The 26,006-nt window shown below is 41.2% G+C and overlaps 1 protein-coding gene across 2 annotated transcripts in view; it reads left to right on the top strand.

The window, feature by feature from the left end:
- Positions 1-26,006, top strand: part of PCSK1 (proprotein convertase subtilisin/kexin type 1) — a 286,141-nt gene that overhangs the window by 110,672 nt on the left and 149,463 nt on the right. For both annotated transcript variants that reach the window (XM_069627655.1, XM_069627654.1), the window contains exons 4-7: positions 2,782-2,928; positions 4,587-4,663; positions 10,823-10,911; positions 23,680-23,852. In XM_069627655.1, the coding sequence (XP_069483756.1) occupies positions 2,782-2,928; positions 4,587-4,663; positions 10,823-10,911; positions 23,680-23,852 (486 nt within the window). The remainder of the gene's footprint in view (positions 1-2,781; positions 2,929-4,586; positions 4,664-10,822; positions 10,912-23,679; positions 23,853-26,006) is intronic.

Below are 26,006 nucleotides of genomic sequence, written 5' to 3'. Positions count from 1 at the left end.
ACCAAGGCGGTAAAACTGCCTGGTTACCGCCGGACTGGTATTACCATTCTGCCTCCGTGACTCCCGGAATTACCAGGGCATTACGACCCTGGTGTCCCGCGAATTCCGGAGGCGGAATTCGGTAAGTCCCCATTCTCATTGAGTCCCATAGGACTCAATGGGAATGGGGAGTGGAAACACCGGCACCATCTCGTGATGGTGTCGGTGTCTCCTCGTCCGCCTGCAGGCGGCAGGTGTTAAACCTACCAGGTCAGACCTGGCGGGAAGATCACCTTCCGCCTGCAGGTGTCGGGATCGGGCGGTCCGGAATTAACAAATTAAGAGTGGCGGTGGGTTTACCGCCACTGTTAATTCCAGACCGCCCGACCTGTAATGAGGCCCTATGGCCCTGCTTCACACTGCATTTGCCAATGGGGGTTTGCCATTATACAGAACCTCTGTGAATTAGGTCCAATGTCTCCAAAGCTGATGTTGACTTCTCAAGCAGCTGCTCTGCCAGCTCTTTCCATTACTGGGAAAATGCAATGCTGCCCAAAGTAGGGCAGGAAGGGTGGCTCTAAGAGAAAGATATTGGCAAGCCACTGTGCTCCAGTTACTAGGGCTGTGGCCCCTACATTGAAGGGGTACAGAGACTTACAGGGTTTGCCACTGGTTATTTTCTCATTCATTTTGCAATGGGTATCCGTAGCAGTGGGCAGGGAGGGGTCCTTCACAAAACGGAAGTGGCTCACAAAGGACCTCTGTATGTAGTAGTTGCTTTGTATGTAATGCTGCCGGCGATGAGAACCAATGGCAGCGTTACCCCACATCACAGTTAAGGCTTGATTAGCCCTTTGGATCCCTACACCTACCTTGCTACCAGAATGCAGGCACCGAAGTCTGGCGCTGGTGCATTAGACATCCACTCCTGTGCTCGCAGCTGTGCACTGTCAGGTACAGACACAACTTTCATACTGAATGTTAGGCAATCAGTGTACGCCTTCCCAGCACACCGCTTTACTCAGCTGCAAACATGTGCATCTGGCACTGGCCAAAGGTCGAGCCACTTCAAAACAAAAGAGATGATGGATGGAAGGTTTAGAATACCCAAACTTGCTGATGTCACTAAAAATGATTTCACTATTTCTCCAGCCTCATCGATGTGTCTTTTGTTATTTATTTTCATTTTTTTGTTGAAAATGGGACGTGCTTCGTCAAGAAGCACCGTACAAATGGCACATTGTTGTCTGGAACAGACTTATTGCTGGGCGCTTTACAAATCTTTACAAAGTCAGGATACAGTATTTATTTATTTATTTATTTATTTATTTATTTATTTATTTATTTGTTCTTTGCTTGTTAGGCACTTATACCGGAAGCAAATACTGTTTCAAAGCACCTACAGGGCAACCGGGAGTGTACAGGGGATGATAGAAAAATACAACTACAATGAATCAAAATAATAAATATTAGAAAAAGCAATGGGGGGAGACGAACCTACTATGCCTTGTGAGGGTAAGGAACGTTCAAGCGCAGAAGGGAGAGGGAACGGGATAGGTGCTTGTGAGTGAGCAGCAGGTGAAGTGCAATGTATGGTAAGTGCGAGCCTCCAAGGGTGGATGGTCAGCCAAGGCAAGTGCTGAGGATAGACAGCAGTTGGGATGATACGATGTGGGAGGTCAGGGCCCAATGATGCATAAGGGCTACTGCGCAATTAGCAGGGGACAGAGGGAGGGAAGGAAGAGGTAAAGAGGTAGGTCTTGAGGCTCTTCTGTAATTTAAGAAGGTTCTGCTCAAGACAAAGAGGGAGGGGGAGGCTGCTACAAAGAAGGGAGCCAGCAGAGGAAAGTGATCGACCACCTGCTGTCTGTTTAGGGAACACAAGGAACTGGTGCCAGAGGAGCGCAGATTAAAGTGGCTTGAGGTTGGGGGAGGAGCTATATACTATAAACGTGAAGAGTGAATACTTTGTCAGCAATTACAGCATTTAGAGATATAGACATATACACAGATCTGCAATCCAGTCATGATAGTGGTTGGGCAGATGAAATATGTGCGTCTGTATGGGATTTATAAAAGGTGTATCCACGTAAATTCAGCAGACTGGGCACTAAGTTTCTGTCCACGCATTCTATTCCTTTTCTGTCTATCCCTTCACATGTCTCAAAAACGGGTGTGGCCTGTTCACGAACGGGCTCGCAACATCTACACTCTAGATGGAGATGAGATGGTTCTCCAAAAAACAGAACATTGAAACTAAAAGTGGGTCAGCCATTTTGGTGTCAGAATGACTGAATGCGTGTCACAGTATGACCTTCTGAAAGAAAGCAATAACTGTAGGAATCCCCTTAGGCCACACAGGGGGCCCTCACTATGTTGATGACGCATTGCCTCCTTTGAGGGAGCACTAAGGTAAGAGGTGATGATGAACATTTGATGATGAGAATGTCCTTGGCAAAAGGTTGAATTGCTTTTTTATGATTTGTTTCACAAAATCTATCTCTCCCTTTTCCCCTACTCTAATGATTAAGTGAGAAGTATGTTTGTAAAAAAAAATAAAGACTGTAAAGTTTATTGCAGAACAATTGAGTGACTCATGCCACCCTTTTCCACACAAAAAATAGAGATCAGAGGTCTGTGATTTAACCATGTTTCCTATTGGCTGGGTCTTTCTTTTTCCTCGCATTGATGGCTCGCAGCAACTCTCGCTGGCCAGTAAAGGAAGGCATAGCTGCTTCTTATGTGATTAGGTTCTACATCTCCTGACACTGGTAAGAGCGATGCTTCTTATTGATTTCCTAGCAAGATACAAGGACGACTCCGACGCTGCCTAAACTGGACCTCCATGTCATCCCCGTCTGGAAAAAGGGGATTACCGGCAAAGGTGTAATCATCACGGTGCTCGACGATGGCTTGGAGTGGAACCACACCGATATCTATGCCAATTATGTAAGGTCTTCCTCCGGTACTCTGATGTTGCATGCCAAGGTCTAAACCCTATTTTATCGTGCCTCTGCCATTCGCTGTGTTAAATGAAGTGCTCTGGAACAGGCCATCAGGGAGGGTACGCAGAATCTCTTCGCGCACAACACAAAACAGTTTGCAGCCAACATTCTGTGCCCTGTCCATTGTAATTGACAAATAAAGCTACATTCATGTTAAAGGAAAATAGAGTCTTCCATTTTCACTGAAATTGAACACTAGGTTAATGCAGGCGATAATGCCTCTGTTAAACAACGAGCCATGTTTTGCAGTATACGCTCCATATCCAGAACATTAACTACCAAATACATATGACCGTACATTTTAGAACAAAGAGCTCTAAAGAAACTATCAGTCCTTGTGTACGGGTTCTCATAGGCTTGCTGCTGTGGCGGATCCTCTACCTTCAGGGCATATTATTGTATTCAATTTTCTCAGGAGCACTATATTTATATCACGTCATCTACATAACAGATCATCGGAAGCAGCCACCAAGACAATCCAGCTTTCATGCATTATAATCTTAGAACCGGGTCTGGCAAACTTTACCCCTCCAGATATTTGAGCGTGCAACTCCCAAAAGCCTCAGACAGTATTTTCTGTGTGGAGGGACTATGGAAGTTGTAGGACAACACATTTGGTGGGTGACCAGTTGGCCAACCCTCTTTTAAGGTCTCAGACACACTAATCTCTTGGGTCTGCCTCTGCCCACTAACGCAGCAAAGTCTCAGTGGAGATTGGTCCCATGGTACCGTTGGCAGTGACCTGTGAGCAGGGACCCCATATTCTATTCCTTGTTAACTTAGATCCAGAACCTTGTTGAGAGGAGTTCACAGAAAGAGGCTGTTACCATGCAATCATGCGGTTGGATCCGTGAATTTCCCAGACAAGCTTGTATGCTTTCAGAAGGGGTAACTAAGCATCTTAATATGAGTGATGCATTTCTAATCTCGTTTGCATCCTCTCCCACATCTGCGTATTACGTTTTCTACTTTTTGCATTGTAAGGATGCTTAGTTTATTGCAAAACGAATTCTAGTAGAGTTTGCTTTTACAACACCTTAGATAACTAACCAAACAATGATGTTTCCTAGATTACCTATGCCATATACTATCATTGCATTTCTCTTTTGTTTACATTGTTTATGCCATTTAATTGACCCCATCCCTTCTAAGTAGAAGCCTAATGCTCAAACTATTGTCAACATCTGTGCCTTGGCCACTTGCCTCGCGGCTTCGTGTCTGTCTTGCAGTTAATTTGACTCTCCTTTTGATAATAGTCCTGGCCAAGGTTACTAAAACACTACACCCTCTCCCCTCACCGCTGAAACATACGGAACGGTTCGTACTGTTGGCCATGGCACAATACTGACATACATCTTCCCTATGTTGCAGGATACGGCCCTCACACATCATCCACACATCATCTTTGATATGTTGTGGCCATATTAATAATGCGATTGCCATGGATCAGTAAGACAAGAAAATTAAGCTCAGTTATCTAACATGCAATCACATGGATGACGTCATAAACACTGCAAGAATTAGAATTATGGAAAACCATTTTTTTTAAAAGCAATGTAAGAAAATCATTTTCATTGAATAATTTAGAATATCTTTTTATAGGATCCAGAAGCAAGCTATGATTTTAACGATAACGATCATGACCCGTTCCCCAGATATGACGCAACAAATGAGAACAAGTGAGTTGGTATTTCATTTATTGATGTTTTAACTGGTAAAACGTATCTGTTTTGTATGTTATGTGAGCCAGACTCACTATGAATTAAATAAGTGAGGCACTCGGTGTAGAGAGATTTAATGTAAATTAAATGCGTGTTGGGGTGGTGCCTTACGGTATCGATGTTTAATGTGGTTTTCCCCTCAACTCTGTTACACCAATGGTGCAGAACCTGTGAAGCGTGTATTGACATGTTTAAATAACATGTCCTTCACACAAAAGGCACGGAACCTGCAAAGAACCTTTATTTCATTCAAATTAAGCTAATGTGGAACACAGCTTTGGCAAACATGAGGACACATATACCAAGGGATTGGCGATCTGCTTCTGCACACCATGTGAGAAATGGTGACACATGATTGAAGTGAAAGAGAACCCGGGCTGTGTTCATTGTATTGTGATATGATAGATTAGGTTATCTATAACGCGCTGAATACCCAGAGGTTTCTAAGCACGGACGTGGGGACCGAACCTGTGTTACTCCATGTCGTCTTGCTACCAAGGCGAGCACGTTGCCGCTGAGCTATCCTCCCATCATGGCGTCTTAAACTGATGTGCCATGCAAGAGATATCTGCATGCCGTCTCCAACTGCTTTCATTGGAAGGTTCGGACTCTATATGCCGAAGACACACAGATTTGTGCCCATGTGTGGTCTATGTTGGCAGTCAGCGGTCTAGTTCATTTTCTGAATTGTTTTATTGCCGAAGACCACTTTATGAAACACATTTTATTTTTTTAATTGGATCTAGTGCTTGTTGCCCCGTGGCCCAACCCCAGCATTGGCCCGTTTGGCTGTCAGCTTTGGGCGCATTATCATAAGCCATTTTCTAAATTGGGATTGTGTTGTGAAGGTCATAAGTCAGTGCTAGCTTGGCTTACTCTTTCAAAAACAATGTTTTCGCTTGACCAATAGGAGATAGTTTCCTTTTGCGGCCAGGGCATGAAGCCACTTTAAGTTGCCTTATGTAATACTTCATAGCCATTAACACAGGAAGCACTTTGGGGACTTACTGCTGTAGTCACCATTTCATTTTGACTCTTCCTGCCGACATTACTATTCTAATTCAGAAAACTATCTGCGGCCATCTTATACGTATGTGAAATCACAGTGGCCCCTTACATTCCTATGCAAATTCTTCATGTTCCAGGTAATACCAGTCGGGTTGATCTCCTCTCAAGTCTCTCGATGAGAGCGGTATTTGGTAAGGTATCGTTGGCTTCAGCTGAGGTCTAGCAAGAGCAACCTCTTGATTTCGGGTACCATGTACTCTTCCCACAGAGAGCATCTGCTCCTGGAATGTCACATATGTCTGTTGAAGCAATTCGTCATTTTTATTTGCTTTTGATGGAACCGGATTTCCGAATAAAGAAGCAAAGAGTAAAAAGACTATAGGGGTCCTTCCTAGGGTCCTGAAGAAGCAGCAGTTCGGACACTCTTTGCCATATTCTCCTTTCAGAGGGGCCTGGCACATAAATCCAGACTGACCTCTGTATCCATGGCTTTTATCACCTCACACGGAACTCGACCATATGGGGACAGTGGAAAACATATGTGTCACAAAAGAAAGATGGCAGCCATCATTAAGAGGGATTCCAACAGACTGCACCTGCTTGTTAGAGGCCATGGGAATCCAGCTTCTCTATGGACTTCAGGATACTGTTCTTGTAGAGATGCTTGAGGATTTTCGCAGTACACTGGTGAACACAATGGGGCAAATCCATTTTGGAGTTTCCTCATGGGGTTCCCGCGCCATGCAAGCAATCCTAAGGGGATGTGGATGAGAGGGGGAAAGGTCATATAATGCTTTTTTCACTGTCTTTTTCCTCGTGAGGACCTACGTGAATGAGCTTGTCTTTGTCTCGACCACAAACGACTGTTACTTTAGATTCCTCAATACCAGATAGGGGCACTGTACTTTGTGTAATGTCAATACCATATACGTTTCCCAGGTCACTGGACCCACATTTCAGTGTTGCAACAATAGGAATTCTGTGCTTTTTACCCCAGCATTTGGAAGTATAGACGTCTTTACCCTTTATTGAGTCATGTCACCTGCAGCCCACTAAGGTGTACCGCGGTGCGTGATTTGTTCTCTTAAAGGATACGGATCTTGTCTCCCACACACTCGTTTACAAATATGACTTCCTAAAAACCAGCACTGGCAATTGGGCCAGCTCTTGCAGGTTCCGAGATACGGCACCAGAATTGTAGCTGGATTTCGGGATCCGACCAGAGTCAGCTGCCCCAACCCATGCTCTGCGCTGGACGGAATTTCTCTTTTTTAAAAAAGAAAGCGCCTGCGACGGCATGGAGTTGAGAGGCAGAGCACCACATTGCCACAATGACCAGCCCCTCCAATCAGAATGTAGCACACAAAATTGCGAATGATGGGCCATTAGTCACTGAATGGTTTCGTGCCTGCATTCTGATGGGAGGGGATGTGCAGTCAGGTGTGGGTAGTTGTCATGCATTGTAGGCAGCTTTGCCTCTCTGCAGGTGGGCATGTGTCATCTTTGACACACTCTCTGATTCACTTTGATACAGCTCACAAGCTGCAGGAAAAGCAAACTGTAACTTCCTCCGGTGACCCCGTGCAACGGGTCACAAGAGGAAGTTACAGTCCTCAGCCACAACCTGGTTTATTTATTTATTTATGCAATGTATGTCAGATACATGGATCTGGATTATTTATTTATTTATGCAATGTTTGTCGGATACCTGTATCCGACAAACTTTGCATAAATACATAAATATACAGGTATCCGACAAATATTACATGAATAAATAAATACCTATATTAACATTGAAACTATCCCACACGATGCAGCCACCCAAATGCTGAGGGGAGCTGCAGGAGCTGTGCCCGGTGTGGTTCAAGTAGAAGAAGACGTTGCTTGTGGTGAACAGAAATCAGCAGGTTTTAAGAATGAGGTTGCAGGACAATGCCTCGGTTTAAAGCAGGATTTTGGACATTTTCTTTGATCGGAGGTCAACTGGCAGCTAGGCCCCCCCCCACACCCCATACTCCTCGGACAACGCCCCCTCTATACCCCCCCCAATTTATTTTCCATTTCCACCACTGGTTAAAACTAAGACTTTTTTAAAGCTATATGTGGCAGAGAGAACAGGAACCTGCGGGGCACATGTTTCATCATGTCATGATTTCATTGGGTCCTTTGATAAGCAAGCCTATTCTTGTTGTCTTGTATTTCTTAATCACTTCCGGATCAGGAAGACACGGCCAGGCTGTCTTTCATCTGGTTCTAAGCTCCTTTCAAAAGGTCTAATCGGCACACGGGTTCCAACTACCTGTCAACAATTACGTCCCCATTTTAAGCGATTCGTTGACATATGTACGGTCATTACTTGCCCGGATGTAGCAAGCTGATGCCTGTTTGGAGCATTTATTTTGGCTTGGAGCGCCGTCTCCTCAGGGTATTTACGGTAAATGGATTGTGTGTGGGCTGTACTCTGCCTCGGTGATGTGTTCTGCGCAAGCACCAGCCAGCGGTGCCAGGACTGATAACGCGTGTCCTCTGCTGCGTGATTACCATAGGCTGCTGTGGCAAACTCATGTATTCTTGCTTTCCTGCTGATTAGCTCTTCTTTTTAATAAATCAAGCGAACATCGCGCAGCTGTTATTGTGTTGAGCTAAAAGATGTATTTATGGCTTGCGTCCCGCTGCTATGGAGACAAACGTCCAGTACAAAACGCAGTTCTTCAAATTAATAATTTTCAAAGCAGGGCGGATTTCAATGGTGTGGCCGAATAATCTCCATTTTATTATTTCTGTCTCTCAGCTCTCCTCTTTCACCCTGTGCTCCTCCTTATCTACCTCTGTAGCTTCTCGTCCCTCCACCCTCTCACAAGTGCCCGCCCGTTTAAGACCCTATTCTCTCTATTTCTCTTTCTACCTACCAACTTTCCCACTCTAACTGCATGACTCTTTCCCTTGCCTCAGCCCCTTTCCGTCCATCTCTCCTTGCACGGCATTCCTATGTTTCCCCCCTCCCCCACCCTTCTCTTGTTCTTCTTTCAGTCTGATTTTCGCGTTTCTCACCTTTTTGTCGCTCCATCGACCACATGCCATGCTGCCTCTCCCTGGCTGCTCGTGTGCCATCTCGTTGCTGCTTTCTCCATCCGTTTTTCAATCATGTTTTCTCTTTTTTCTCACTGAAACATGCAATATTACTTCTGTAGTAAGTGCTCTGATACCGCCCCACTCTGCCTGCTGCAGCCTTTGCTGCTTGGGAGGGGCATTCTGGTGTGCCCCAATTACTAGCACTCTAAGAGGCTACCCAGTCTTGCCTTGGCTTTGAGCCAACCCTGATTTACCAGTCTGTCTACGAGCCTCATTATGGTGAGCCTGGTGGTAACAGTAAAACCGTGTGGTCATTTAAATACCACATATCTTAAAATACCACCAGTTTATTATGAGTTGGGATTGTGTGGGATATCTATGGCATGAAGTACATAGATAATGCTGTTGGAGAACCAAGCTCATCCATCAATTTTAGATGATGACAAACAGAGACAGCTTTATTTGTTTCTAACTGTGCATCAGTGCAACTCATCTTGCATATGCCAAATCTTCAGAAATGGCCAATAAAATAAGGATTATTACAAAATTAGATCCTAAGTTATGTTCCAATAGTTTTTATTTAATGCTCTGACAAGCTGAAGCAAAAAGCCAACTTGTGTTTCGACTAGAAAGGGCTTCCTCAGGACTATGGCTAATCTTGTATTCAAATTCTCAATAGTCAGCTGTTTCCTCTAAAAGTTATGTCTAGTGGCAAAAGGTTGCCTATAGGACTATTCTTACTCTGGGGCTATGTCGCATCACTTTTCCAGTTAGTATGCAGTTAGATGCTGATCATATAGAGAGATTTATTTTTCGGAGAGTGTATATAAGCGCTGTGTTTGGCAGTGGCCTGTTAGTGCCGCAAGCTTTATTCATTGACTTGCAAGACAAGGAACCATCATTCTACATCACCAGGAGCTGCCCACACTAGCTAAACTCGCCCTCCAGACCCCTCACCTTCATAGGACATTAGTCACCAGACCACTTCGAAGCCAAAGAACATTCTAGAATTCATCACTAGGAATTCCAGTCGATGCATCTCACCTCCCACCAAGACAATGAATCCTTTCATTAGTCTTTAATCCTTCCACAGTGTCCACTTCTGTTGCCGTGCCATACGACAACTTCTTGAACCGAATTGTTCCAGTCCTGTCATCTGCTCATGCTCAAACTCGCTAGAAGCAAGCAAGGGCAAATTGAAATCTTTAATTCAATGCTTCAGTATCCCACAGATTTCACTGAAGGCTAAATATTACTAAGGCTTTGCAAACCTTATGTGAGTAGGAGGTTGGGCCAAAATCCATTTTTATTTGGCTCATATGTTTTATAGCTCATTTTATGTATTTGTTTTTGTTCACTTTATTTCTCTTCTCCCACAGTATAGAATGGGGTAAATAACCCATATTTTCATATGCATTATTAGATAATATCCTCACTGGATTTAATCACCTAATCCAGAGAAAGTCACCGGTTTGAATGTTGTTGGAGTAACTCCATCTTTCATCAATTGAGGGTTAACAAAACGACTGTCTCAGTGTTGTGTAATATTAAAACATGCTATTGGCAGCAACATACAATTATATCGGTACAGTGTGCCATAAAAGTGGTCAGTGGTATCATATTATTATTCAAGTTGGCCACTGTTCTCTAAGTATGTGAAAGCTCATTAATGGGGGATGGCCTTGAAATGGCAATCTTCAGATCAGCACTGTAAAGTATCCTGCTATGCAATAGCACAGCACATTCCACTGACTATACCATGTAAGACATCAGAACCTAATGGGAATGTAAAATTATTCTGTATTTCTAGTTGAAAAGGCTCACCTTCCCAGAAAAACACTTACCTGGCCTCTTGCATAGCAGTCACTTTGGGAGGCACTAGACCAGCTTCCCTGTGTTGTCTATATTGATCTGCCACTGTTGTACACAGCTATATGTCCTCACATTACTTGAATCGGGTGCTGTAGTTATGGAGTAACAATATTGGGGGCACAGTATGGCCACCTTCCTGACTGTCTCCCTCTGCTTTTCATTTAGACATGGAACTAGATGTGCAGGGGAAATTGCCATGAAAGCCGACAACAACAAATGTGGTGTGGGAGTGGCTTACAATGCCAAAGTCGGAGGTAAGGGGAATGTGTTATTTTCATATTCTGTTTAGAAATATTTTGGCATAACACAAAGGGAAGGGGCAGGATGCGCCCCCTGATATTCCTGCCACCGGTAGGCAAACACATACATTGGCGCAATGTGATGAAACCTGGATAACGTTGGCTCATGAGGAGGCCTGTGCTCATGGTGCTGTGGAAATGACCAGACCAGATGCACACACATGCCGAGGTATGTAAACAGGAGACTGCAATTGTTCTTTTAGGAAGGTTTTCCCTTTTAATTCTTCCCAAAAGAGCAACCGATGTCTCCTGCTTCTCTAAGCATGTGTGTGCATTGTGGGCAGGACCTTTCAACAGCATGGTAGACAGAGGCACCATTGACCTGAGGCCCAGCCTCTCTATAAAAATTATGCAAGTCTCACAAAAACAACTGGCATGCCAACCCACAGACCCTAATGGAGTGACAGATGTTGCAGCCAAGGGTGGACTGGCCTATAGGCAACTCGTGCGATTTCCCGCTGGGCCTCTGCACCCTGGGCCTCTTTTGTGTGGTTACCTATTTTATTTCCAAATGTTCTTATGGGAAAGAAGTTGGGCTTGCTCAAAATGTGTAATATGGGGCCACTTTTGACAATGTTTTCCAGTGCCTCTTTAGTTTCTCGGTACACCCCTGGTTGCAGCCACTTTACCCTCACACCTAAAGCCTGCAGATTACCAAATCAGTATATATCAGTCATTGTTCAAGCACTTGAATGTTATGGTGAGTGGTGTGAAAAATAAAATGAGCAGCAAGCCCAGTGAGAATTATGCACTTGGTGATTCAAGCATACAACCATTTTTTTATCACAAACATGTTTGTGAAATCTAAAGTTCGGCAGTCATTGTTAGACTTACAAAATGCTGCTTGATTTTCTGCAAAGCAGCTATGATTCCTCATTGGTGCTATTTGTGAATTTTGCTTTTCTCATTGTGGTATTTCAAAAGAGAAGAATAGGTGTGTGTCAGACTGTGCATCGTCGAAATATAATGATATATCAGAAAAAAGTATAAATAGATAGTCTAGGCTTTGATGATATGCTATGCTTAGTAAGACACATGCAATATTCTTATTATGACTACAATAAGCTGGAATATACCTTTATTTTGACAAAAATACATGCCATTGTTAATCTTAAAATGTCCTTCCATCTTGGAAAGTGACACACTCAGATGATAAGCAAAGCTTTGTTTCTTGCCTGTGCTGGTCTCGGATTGGTTAGTAGTGCTGCTCAACCTACACATGTTTAACAGAATGACCTAACAATAATAATTAACAGAAAATAGAAAATAATAAACACCATTGTAGACCATGCAGCCCAGCACTCAGGTTCCTTACAAAGATCTGTCAGCACCACAGAATATCATATCTGCATAAACCTTAACTCTTACCATTTGGGCAACACGCTCTCAGTGTGATAGACGCATTCCTGCAGGACACACGTGATTACAATGTAGGTCCCCAAATATCAGGCTGGACCCCATCACAGGGGATTCCGATGTCACTGCTGCACTCATTTCTCTTGTAACGGTAAGAAAGCAGCCCCTCCTTCAAACTATCTGTGTTCTCTTCTCTGGTTGCACTGCTGTCAGGAAATGCTGGGCTGGCGTGGCAGAAGCAAATATGCACCTGACAATTCAACTCTCACCCACAGAAAGAGAAAGAGAGAGACACACACAGAGAGGCAGACAGAGATGGAGAGAGGAGTACAGAGAAAATATGGAGAGAGTTAGAGGGAGAGAGTGTTAGATCATCTTGCAAGGTACAGCCACATTTTAAAGTGCAAGAAGTGAAAAACAGTGCAATGTTTCTTATCATTTATGGAGAACCACATGACTTCACCCGAGTAAGATATACAATACCACATTTCCCATGCTCATAACCATTTCTAGAAATGCAAAAGTTAAAATTGAAACACTATTCAGTCATCCGGTATTCATAGACGTCACAAAGTGTGCACACGAGAATCTCTGGTTTATCCTTTAGATACTGAGAAAATGGAGGAGCTAAAAAAGTGTTGAACAACAATGCAGTTATAGTTAGGGGCATATATAAGGAGTCATCCAGGCTGAAAGAATACATTTTCTTCTATGACAGGCTGAAAATCCTGTGTATAATGAGCATGCTGACATGATACATTTTTAGGGTATGCCTTTTTGAGACAGAATTAACATCACAGCTGTGTCTTCCTTCATGTTCATCTTTCATGTAACTTTGAATTAAATGTTAAATACACAGTGATATGTTTGCAATATAGCTGTGTATGAATGGAATGGGAACTGTCTGAATTAATAATAACATTAAGTTTAGCATATGTTATGATTTTTGAAAAATTTCAAGAATTTCCTATGTCTGGCAAGTTTTAAGTTTTTAATGTTTTCACTTTTGCAGAAACTTTTGCATCAACTTAATTATTTTTAATGTTCAAAAGAACTATTACATCAACTTGGCTTTTTCAATTAATAACCAGCATCACCAACGTGATTCATATAACCTTCAATTTCTCCAAAAGTATGTCCCAAAGCACCAACTTAATTTGTTATCAATTCATTCATGGATAACTTTTATCGAGGCATAACATTGGCTTGACTTTTAAATCATTTGATAATTACGGTACAACATATTACTTGCTACTTGCCATACACCCTGCAATCATTTTTCTGTATTTACATTGCTAGAACAGCCTCCACATTTTTGCAATCAATGTTTTACATTTGTACTCCTAGAACAGCCTATAATTCTAGAACATCCTACACCTTTTTGCAGTAAATTGTTTATAGAATGATACATCTAGAGCAGCCTGCACATATTTCACTGATAGGTCCATATAAATAAATCATCACAAGCCTAATAGTGAGATACCTCGCGGCTTATTTTACTGTCTTTATTACATTTGTTATTTTGTAACCATAGTCCAATTCACATACTACATATACATTTGAAAATAAAAGAGGAGGGAAGAAAATAAAGAGAAAATATACATCATAATAATTAATTGATACTATTTATTATAAAATAAATGACATATCTTTCTTAGTCTCATATATCAATATTTGTATATATATTTAAACTCACAAAAACATTATTCTCTCTTTTATGATTGTTTTACTCTTTCAATTAATAGTTTATGTTTGCTTCATGTATGTACATTTGGATTCTAATTGCATGTACATAGGAAACATCAGGTTCTTATTTTTTTAATGTCACCAATGTTTTCCTCTGTATATAAACCAATTATAGATGTTCTATATAGTACTGTGAGTATTATAAAACATCCACAATTACCTTGTAAGAGATTGCATATTTTATTTGTTGTGTGTCTCGTAAATTACCAATTTGTTTTACAGATATTAGCAAAATCTCTCCTTTCTCTTAAACCAATTTGATCAATATGCCTGTGAAAACAAGCGAAAATGTCTTGTGTACATATTAGTTCAGGTAATCCTCATCAACAAGTGTCAATTACACTAATACAATTATTAATTCATCAATACCATTTGATGTATTACTGAAGGCATGCTTCCCATTAATCTACCTTGTTTTGGTTCTCATCAGGTTTCTTTCACCACCAATCTATCAGAAAGATTACATTATATATATGTGTTTTAGCATTTCCCTATCTTCTGTTAGGTAACAAAATATATAGATCTCTTGTTATGTTTTGTTTCCTAGGTTTTCTGAGTCTGGGCATTGTGCTCGTTAAACTTTCTACTTGTTGAATCATTCATTCCTACCATAAATTTGAAGTAGAAGAATACAGTATATTAACCATAAGTTCCAGCGTTTTGCATGTTTGGCAGCCATCAATTAGGATTCTTGTATAGTTCATTTCTAGAGATAGAAGTAGGACTATTCAAAATAAAACAATTCATCTGTATGCATCTCTCCATATTGAAATGGTAAAAAACAACAGATTTTGTTATTGAAATGTCCCCTTTTTTATTGTTTTGTGTTTTTTTTTTAAATTCTGCATTAGCATTTATTTATATTCCAAATTTAAAATATTTAACACTGCTTGCTGATGTATTTCAAATTTTTCAAAATGGCACCATTGAATAAGTTTCTGTAAGTTACAATATTCAATATTATCATTTAATGACATTAAAAATTGTGCCTGAGAATATAAATAAATGCTATGATATTAATCAAAAATTAAAACAAAACAATAAAAAATAGGACATTTCAGTTACAAAAGCTGTTGGTTTTTAACATTCCAAGATGGCAAGATGCATAGAGATGGATTGTTAGAGTTTGAATGATCCTATTCTAAAAACAAACTATAAAAGAAGCCTAAAAATGGCTGCCAACCATGTGGAAACGCTTGAACACACAGTTAACATGCTGTGCTCTTCAACTTTAAACTTAAGGTAAGAATTAATGATTTAAACAAGTAGAACGTTTAACTAGCACTATGAATAGACTCAGAAAAGCTAGTAAACATAACTTAACAAGAGATGTATATATTTTCTTTACCCAACAGAAGATAGGGAAATACTAAAACACATATATACAATGTACTCTTTCTGATTGATAGGTAGTGAAAATAAACAGATGAGAACCAAAACACAATAGATTAATGGGAACCATACCTTCAATAATGCATCAAAAGGTATTGATGAATTAATAATTGTATCAATCGAATCAACATTTGTTGATGAGGATTACCTGAACTAATATTGTTCGAAGACATTTTTGCTTATTTACATATGAATATATACCACATTATTTGAAAAGAAAAGGTAGATTTTGCAAATTTATGTACAAAATCGTATCATTTACGAGATACGCAATGAAGACAATATGCACTCTTTTACAAGGAAATTGTGGAGATTTTATAATACTCACTGTAGTATAAAGAAAATCTAGAATTGCATTATATAAAGAACACATTTGTAACATTACAACAATAAGTACCTGCTGTTTTCAGGATACATGCAATTGCAATCCAAATGTACATACATAATATAACAATATTGATATATGAGAATAATAAATTAATGATTATGATGCATTTGTTATCTTTCTTTTTCCTCTCTCCCCTCTTCTTTCTGAAATATATATATATATATATATATATATATATATATATATATATATATATATATATATATTAACTGTATGGACTGTGGTTAAACAATAGTAAATATAAGAAAAACAGTAAAACCAGTCCTGAAGAAGCTCACCATTATGCCAATGAGGACTTATATGAGCCTATGAGTAAAACACGTGTGGGCTGTTCTAGGTGTATAATTATATAAAAAATGTACCGCAATAAGGTGTAGGCTGTTCTAGCATTATAGGCTGTTCTAGGAGTACAAAAATAGAATTCCAATAAGGTGGAGTCTGTTCCAGCCGTATAAATACAAAAAAATTATTGCATGGTGTATGGTCTTTAAGCAATAAGGTGTACTGTTATTATGAAAGTATTTGAAAGTCAAGTCAATGTTATTCCTTCTGTAAAAGAATGAATTGTGCAATTTTTATTTAGCAAATATGTACAGGTATAGTGTTCATGAACTTGCCTAAATGCAGCAGAGGATCTAACATATATCAACAAGTAAATACATTCTTATTTAAAATATTGGTGAAACCAGAATCAGAACCGGCACCTGTGGTACTTGAAAATGTAGTATGATATGTTTGTATTGCCAGATAGTAGAATCATTTTATAATAATCTTTATATTGAGTAAAATACATGGGGACAATATTTCATAACTTTCCATAGCTTCCATAACTAGGACATCTCAATTGAGCAGACAAATTGATATAAATTTGTTTGTGGGATAGGAATCCCAGAAAACAAATACTTTTAAAGTTTGTGTGAATATTTGTAGTTGTACTTTCATCACATTGACCAAGTGACAAGAGAGGGTACTCTAGATCAATACTGAATGGAAAGCTGAACTATTGGAGAATGCATTTTGCACCTGTTCAGCCTGTGAAGTGAATATAATATATACTGGTAGAAAGAGACTCCTAACTGCAAGTTAAACTCCTACCCTGGCAGGTGTTGGTGTGACTGATGTTATAGGGGACTCTCCCTGCACAGACAGAAGGATGACATCTTTCATTTGGTAAATTCCTCAAATGTATGAAGAGCGGTTACAGCAAAGTTATAGGGAATGTTCTTTCCTGCAAAAACCCTAATGTGATAAAATTCTTCTTGAAAAAGGAGTGTGCACGTGGTTGACTGCTTCTCACATTCTCATATGTCCACTGCAAAGAGCCTAATCCTTAAGTAGAAGCTTGTCAAATGTACCGGTCCTGTTCAGCCAGCTTCTGGGGCAACCATTATTCCAGTGCTGGGATGGCAGCATCTTTATTTGGGAAGAGTTATTCCTCTACACGTTGGATAGGTATTTGAAGAGACAGCAATGAATACATGCTCACTGAGAATTCAGATGCACTCCCTCTTAGTGATATTGCAACATCTTTCCTATGAGTGGCTGCCTTAACCTGAGATGTGTACGCACTATGGAAAGGAAGTGTTATGTCCTGTCCTCCCTCCTTTACAATGCCAGCCACTTGTAGTCTCTTCAATATTGGTGAACCTGCAAAGTCTCTTTGCAGATGCCCATACTGCTGTGGACTGTCACCTACATATTGTTTGGTATCTTGCTGTCTCTTTGTCATGCCTGTGAAGAAATACCCTCACCCTGGTCTCTTGTTTAATCTGCTGCGGGGTGTAATCAAAAGTCCCTAACCAACTGAACTGAAGGGCCCAACCTGCCAAATTCAGAAACCTGCATGCTGAAAAATTGGGCTTATTTAGGCAGGCTACGCCGGTGTCTTTCTGGAAGGGGATATCCAGAGAAGGCTAAAACAAAAAATGTAATCCAAGTGCAGATTGCAAAAGCACATCACATCGCGGGTTGAGAAATAAATGTAGCAATATTTTCACTGAAACTGTCACCTACCAGAAAGGGGGTGCACTGTGACAATTCAGAAAGACTTTTCAGCAGTGAGTGGAACAGCCCTGCACTTTCATCGCAAAAGCAAAGTGAACTCTGATCAGTAAAACACACTGTGTATCAAAGAATAAAGGCTGATGGTAGAAAATGCAATATGTGAGTTCCTTTCAGCCAATGACAAATGGTGGGTGTCTGGGCAAAGTTCACAAAGAACTCCCCCACTGAAAGCCTGGTTTGGGCATACCAGGCTGTTTACAACTGCAATCAAATGTGGCCTGGGGTGGTGGGGGGGGGGGCGATGGTCAAAAATCAATTTTTCCTAGACCTTCTGTCTCTGAAGGCAGGTCTGAGCAGGCAAATGGCTTTAGTTGGTGCATGATAGGACTGTGTGGAGGGGGATCTCTGTGTTGCTAAGGCCCCAGGTATTTAAAAGCTGTAGGCTACACTTCAAACAACAAAGAGACTAATAAAAACACTGGCCAAGAAAGGCAAATTGTGCTGGGGACAGGAGGGTTCAAACAGCCATAAACTAAAGAGTTCCTATTAATTTAAAAGGACTATTATCATTTAGGCATTTTTATCAGCAACCAAATGTGATACTTCCTTGATTCATGTGTCATTCCTAAGGTCATTTCCAGGTGATTTATTTGAAATAAAATTCATCCACCTCCGCCTTAGGGAATGGTAATGGTGAGCTAAAAGGTGTTCCTGGCTGCTATGAACATGTCCCAGATTTAAGAGTTGGTGAACTGGTGGGAGTAGAACTAGGAATGTCAGTAATAAATTACATGTTACTTACTATTCTGCGTTTTGTAAAAATGGCAGAAAATTGCCAAACGTCCATGCAACATGTTACAGGCCTGTCTTTCATTTTATTTAATTCCCCATGATTAGCTGAATTGGAAAATATATATATGTTATGGCAGTTATTAGCAAATTCTAAAATTTTGCCACATACCTAATTTTTACCAAAAAGTAGACTTGAAAACAAAAGGAGATTTCAGTTGGAAGTTGTTATCCGTCTGTTTCAGAATCCTAAACCAATCCATAGAGAACAGCTGGACTTGGGAGGAGAGAGAAGGGTATCTGTCTAATCCTGGTTGCGAGAACTCTCGCAGGCAACTGCCAACAATTGAAACTGTGATGATGTCATCACTGCTATATAAAGTGGATGCACTATGGGAGAAGGAACAGAGCTGCTAAAATTACCACAATGAGAGCTGATAAAACTTATCATCTGACAGCCACAAGGAAACACCAAAAGGAGATTTGACTGAGATTGCATCTGGATGGAGCTGCCTTTTGTTGGGAACCTGTCTGGGTCCTATGGTGGAGCGCTGGTGGCCATCCTTGGGAGTGGAGTGACCAGAACCCTGCCCTGTCCTTCCAGAGGGTCCTGATATGCAGCTGGCTTTCAGTAACTTTAAAAAACAGAGGCTTTCTATGTAAGTAGAATTGAACCCTTTGAAACTAAAAGGTGGGGGAATCTGCTGCCCTTAAATCCTTTCCCTTTATATTGGGCGGGGGAGAGGGCAACACTGTGTAGATCCTTAGCCTATTTAACTAAAAATGTTAATTTGATTAATTCCACAGGTTGATTTAGTTAAAATTCAAAATTAACAAAGCTCATTCCCAGTGTGTACTGAAAACTATATACTGTAATTTAATTGGGTAATCTTTTTGTTCAGCTTTCCCAAACCAGGCCTTTAGGTGGATGGGTCTGACAATATATATATTTCCTGTTCCCCAGCCTGGTTCTTGGCTCATTGGTGGGTCAGGGAGGGATCCAAGAGGCATGATATGAGACTAAGATAGGGCTGAATAAAAGAACTGATATCAATCGTTTCTTGCGTGCCACTTAGATTGGGGAGGGAAGCAACTCCCTGTGTTGAGGGTGGCCTCTCAATAAAGTGTTAAACTAGCGTATTGGATAATGGCAAAAAGCACTGATTTTGTGTCATAGGTCAACATATTATGATTATGTGTGGCAAAATGGCAAGAAGCCAAACCTCGGCACTATAGCTGTCCCCTTAATTGGGGACCTGTATCACCTTTCATTTAAGTACTTAATATGTGCAAGATGGCCTGCGCACTCTCGAGGATAGCTTGTGCTTCGTCATTCACATTGTGAACATTTACTTAAATCATTGATTGAGGTGTTTCTGACCCACTTAAAAGTCCGGAAAATTCCAAGAGAAATCTTATGTGAATGCCTGGCTTTCTCTACCACTGTTGCTGTAAAACCCCAAGTTCTGGACTTGGTGTCTTCCATCTTGCACGAGATTAAGGTGACTCAATGTGTAACTATTCATGTTTTCACAGTATAACCTGGACTGCCGGCTGAATCTCAAGTCTCTGTTTTTTCGCAGAGATTTGAAGGGTTATACAAACACCTGGAGTGCTAATGGGAATATCCTCATGATCACTATTTCATGGTCAGATTGCAGAAGTGAGATACTCCTGTATTTGTAGTCAAAACTATGTTGCTGCTGTTTTAAGACCAGTTACACTTGAACCCTTTGTATACCTTTTAATTATCTGCAGTTTTGCAAAAGTACATTTTGTGATAATATTCTGTGAAAATCTATGGAATGTATAATGACCTAATAACCTGTTTATTACAGAGTACATCATGAGGGTTCATGCTTGCTAGCAAATCGTGAAACCTCTTGTTTTTGTAAACCCCTTGCTTGAAATTAGATTCAAAGTTTCATATTAGGCCAACATAGAACATAGAGATGACCGATTCTGGCCATCCACAATAATCACCCTGCACCTTACAGACCAGCTCTCAGTCTCAGAGTTTGCTACACAGCCTTTTTCTATGTAATTTCCATGCAATTATTTACAACCACTTGTTTTTCCTAAAGCAAAACTTTAAAAAAAAATTGACATAAGATGCACATTGAGTGTGTAACTTCTTAGCTTTCAATAACTGTCTTGCCTTTCGTGATGACAGGGATGGCTGTTAGCACACTCTTCTGATTGCTGTGTATCCCACTAGTGTCATGCATCTCTAAAATAGACGTTTACTTCGTCTGTTGTCCAAGCTCTAAGAAGAGTTACTGGGTTGCCCCCAGAGACATCTTTATGGGAGGGCAAAAGGGGCACTTGCCCAGGGCCCCCACATTTGTGCGGGGCCCCAAAAAGGCTGCCTGATCTGAAGAAGTAAGATTACATTGTTAACCAGTCTTAAATAGCACACATCAGGATATATCATGGGGTGCTGCAGAGTCCTTAAACCCATTGCCTTTCTGTTTTGACAAGTACATTCTGCCTTGATCAATTCATCATGTATTGCTTTCTGTGTTCAGTGTGGTATACATAGTTTGTGTGTTCCTTACGGCACAATTCTGTAGAATTCTTTCCTTCCTGTGGGAATTATGTTGATCATGTGCAATAGGCAACAGTGAATGCATATTGATAAATTGAGTGTGACAATGGTTCAGAAGTTAGCTCAGGGTGTGAAGCCCCCATTGCAGAGACATGTGTTCATATTTCAAATTAGAATATCATATTCCAGCAAGGCTGGCTGAGCCTTTCCTATGTCTGAAGTTTATAAATCTGCCTGCATATGTACTTGGTTTTGCAGAACAACATCTGCTGGTATCAGCAATGTACCTGTACCAGATAGGGAATGCTATAAAAACGAACTTGTCATCCGTATGGTGATGGTCTAGAAATTGGTTTGTTCAGATGAGGTGTTGTAAAACCTAGGCAATCGCCTCCAACGATGGCATAAACTGTTAGTCCAAGAGGTGAATATAATACGTATCCAAATTCAAGACTATGGAACGAAAGCGTTCATGCTTGTATCCTGGCTTTGCCATCAGACGATACAGTGATCCTGGTAAAATCATCTAATATATCTTACATTACTTCGCAGTCTTCTGTGAGGTTTGCCTTCTTGCATGCTTCTGGCATCGTTTATCCCATTACTCGATCTTTCTTCTTATGTAGACCATTTGAGTGGAAGGGGTGGTAGACAGAAGAAAGCGGACCAGATGTTGCAGGCCTTAGGAAAGCATATTTCAAGATCTGCTTGTTTGACACAAAAAACGGTTAGCTTTTTGGTAAAAGCAAAGGTTTTTATGCACGTTTATAAATGAAAATGTCACAAGCCATTGTTTTGGAAGTATTTAAAGCTTTAAAATACAAAAGACAAACCCAGATTACATTTGTACAATCACACTGCTACCTTTTTTGAAATATTTGAAAGGAACTTGGGGTTGGTCACCCTGAGTTACCTGGGGGCAACCAGACGTGGACTCCCTGCTCACTGTGCTCAGAGAGACAAAGCTTCACCTCACTGATGATGCCCAACAAGGCTGAAACACGTGTATGGGGTTGCTTTTGGCACTCTTGTTCAGAGAGGAATTGCCATAGCATTTCGGTGCTGGACTGCCCATGTGGGTGGGACAAAGACTGATATGCAAATGGATATTTCCCATCTGTGAAAGGTACAGTGAGCAAAAAGCGTGTGCTGCAAACTCTCATCTCAGAACAGGTTATCATGCCATGTTCTTTCTGGAGAGGAGCACCTGCTACCTTTTTTGAAACACATTGATTGGTATGCTGGTACTTATATATTTCCCTTGATGATGGAGAGAATGAAGATGGAATCATTCCCATTTTGCATAGAACCCTTCTATAATATTTTGTTAACAATGGTCATGTTTGATAATGTGATTTGTGTACATTACAAGTCCATTTTTATAAAATGAGATTGTTTTAGTTAATGGCAAGAACTGGAAAAGAAAGTGTTCAAATGCAGAAATTGCAGTGTTGGCACAAATCCCAGCTTCACCCCGTCAGCCCTTAACCAATGTGTGATCCTGGGCATTTCATTTAATCTTATATTGCCAGTCCCTAAACCTTTCAAAATTGTCAGCCCTTCAGAGTGATTTCCTTCTCATTGTATGATCTTCATAAAAGACTTATTCATGGTTTCACTGGCTATAGGGTTGCTTCCACTTTAATAGTGAGCATATTCATATTGCACACCACAGTCATTTGTTCCTTTGATATCTAATGGCAACACTTTTTGAAAACCATATCCCACTTCTAATCTCAATCTGTCTGGATAAAGACACCTTTCTGGTAGCTTCTAATCTGCATCCACTATCCATGCTACGGTATGTGTAACATTCTCCTTCCTTCCAATTGGTCTCTTCTGTCCATGCATGAGCACTTTTGCATTCTGTGAGGCAGCTAATGTGAGTTCTCTGTCTATTTTGGGTGACATTTACCTTTTACATATGTTCCTGCATTAATACTACAGGCTGCACACCTTCCTGGATGATATTGATAACAATTATCCTGTATGCACTAGAGCAGTAACCTATTCGTAGACTGCTAATGTTGGTCTTCAAATGCTACTTGTTTATCATTCTGATTAGAGCAAGTATGGAGAAGCTAAGGGGACTTAAATGGAGTAAACATACTTATTATGCTGCGATACAGCATATCAACCTATAGGTTGTGAGCGCAACGGGTGGGGGTGGGAAATGCAACCATTATTCTTGATCCCTTAATTCTTTTGGTGGAGGGGGGCCCCAAAGATGTCCGTGCCCAGGGCCCCAAAAGTGCTTAAGATGGCCCTGGTTGCCCCAAGTTGTCAGCAGCACTTGCATCCATTTCTACTGTTCCTAGCCCACGCCACCTTGCACGCTGGGATGTGTAGTTTCCCTTTTTCCATCATAGACACTCTAGACATCTACAAGTGAACACATGTGATTCTGATAGCATGAGGCCGATTGGCGACTTGTATTGTACCTTACCAAGCACCAAGTGCTTGGTGTTACTCACGAGTCTGTGTTTGCTTTCTACAACAGGTATCCGAATGCTGGACGGGATTGTGACAGATGCTATTGAGGCCAGCTCCATAGGTTTCAATCCCGAGCATGTGCACATTTACAGTGCAAGCTGGGGCCCAAATGATGATGGCAAAACCGTGGAAGGGCCCGGGAGGCTGGCCCAAAAGGCCTTTGAGTACGGCATCCAAAAGGTAAACCATTCCAGAGACAGGGGTGGAGACAAACAAGCATTGGCATAACTAATAGTTGTGAATGTATAATAAACATGTGCCAGGTAATGTCATCACATGCCCATGTGCTCAGACCTGCCTTGCTAGGTTTCCCCTTCATATGTCCATGTTATGCCACAGTATGCCATGCTTTCCCATTGTATGACATGCCACTTACGCTGTGTGTTAGATTCTGGCATCAAATGCTCAGGTACTTGTAACACCTATTAGGCACTGTCTGTTAGATGCCATTAGATACCATTGTTTGTCAATTAAAGCCGTCACATGCCCAATTAGTCACATCTCATGGCAAGCGTTGCTCCCATACACCAGGTATTGCAATCACATGACCAAGCACTCACACCGTGTGCCAGTTGTTGTCTTCATTTTCCCGCTATTACACATTATGTTCAGGTACTCCCTCCATTTTATTACACATTATGTTCAGCTACTCTCTCCATTTTCCAGGTTTTGCTAATATGCTCCTGGGTGATGACATCCCTGAGCACCTCCTGCCCAGATCTGCTCCCTGTCCTAGCTTTCAAAGGCAGAATCGCGGGGCCGGGGCGCGGGGGCCGGGGGGATACTAGCAGGGGAAGCCCTGCATGGGCCATGAAGGTGCTGGGGTCGGTGGCGAGCTTGGATGCCTTTTCCCTTCATGCTGCTTTGCTGTCTGTGTGCAGTGGCAGATGGGACCCTGTCATACGGTGGCATGCAGAGGTAGAAGGAGACACTCTAAAACATTGCATGCCAGGTTATTGACATTTTTGTTTAACGGAAGTGCTTCCATCCCTATTAAGGCGATGGGAGTGCACATGAGAGAGCACAAGAGCCTTTTTTTTTTAAAATAGGGCATTTGTTCAAATCACATTTCCGGTCTGGTAGTAAGTGGCTATAATCCACCTTGCTTGCTGAAAAAGTCACTTCACAGCCGACGCGCGTTGATCGAATTGCAAGCTCTGCAGGTGGGATTTGACCCGTGACTTTTTCAGCAAGCAAGGTGGATTATGAGTTTTTGTACACATGAGAGCATTTGTTCACACCACAGCTGTCCCATGAAGAAAAGTGTAAGAAAGCATCCGTAATGACCCTTCTGTGTATTGTGCCTCAGAGGGACTGAGAATACAGGCATCGGAAATGCCCACTATAACACTCTCTTTGGAAGACCCACCAGCATTTTCATCTTTAAGTCAACGGAAGGCACTGGTGAGTACCTTCTCTGTATGGACAAACACGTTTCTTTCTTTGGAATAGTTGATATTTTACCACCCGCTTTTGGGGTGGAGACTAAATGAATCTAGTATTGCTTTCCGGAATTCCACTCTGTAATCACAGGGTATTTCGATAGGGTCTGTGTCAGGTGTGGCAGCTTGAGGCAGCAGTAAGAGAAACAGATCTGACAGGTTATTACACTGACATAGCCAGTGGTCAAAGTGCATGAAGAGAAGTAGTGGAACTATGTTCCCTTCTGGCCTGCCTCCGTGCCCCACAAACCCCATCACCACGTCCCCTCTCACGCACAATACAAACCCACAAACAAATGCACCTGCTGTTTAAGGGAACGTTCATTACAGTGCACTAAAGTACACGTTTCAACTGCTTTCTAAGCACGTTATAATCATATCATACACTTTTATTTTAAAACAAAACCATTCTGGAATGGTTTCTTTTTAAAATAAAACTATAGGAACAGTAACACTTAATTTAAAAAAGTAGAGGAGCAGCGCTCCCAACCGCTCCCGCCCACGTCGACTACTGGATATATCACAGACAATACAACTACTCACTGCACTCTACACGGAAATAATAAATAGAAGACATCTATTGTACAATAAATGATACATCAAAAATAACACCCAAAATCATATCAGAAAAGGCATCGGAAAAACAGTCATGCCACATATCAAGTGACACTGTAAAGCCCAGAGATGTGTGGGGCTCATAAATAGACCAAAGACGCAGTGCCTGTTCGTCAGGAATGGAGTGTTCCGTGGAATTGCTTTCTTTTTGTTGCTGGAGCTCCTAAGGTTAGAGAGTGGTTCCTTTTGAAGGTACCAATCAATTTACTGCCCAGATGGGTAATGGCGGAAGGTTATTGCACTGCCTTTTATAATATGTCTTTTATGGTTTGAAGAA

Source organism: Ambystoma mexicanum, chromosome 6p (assembly GCF_040938575.1).
Source record: "Ambystoma mexicanum isolate Mex_15411 chromosome 6p, UKY_AmexF1_1, whole genome shotgun sequence".
NCBI classification, from domain to species: Eukaryota; Metazoa; Chordata; class Amphibia; order Caudata; family Ambystomatidae; genus Ambystoma; species Ambystoma mexicanum.
This window is presented reverse-complemented; position numbering and strand designations above follow the sequence as displayed.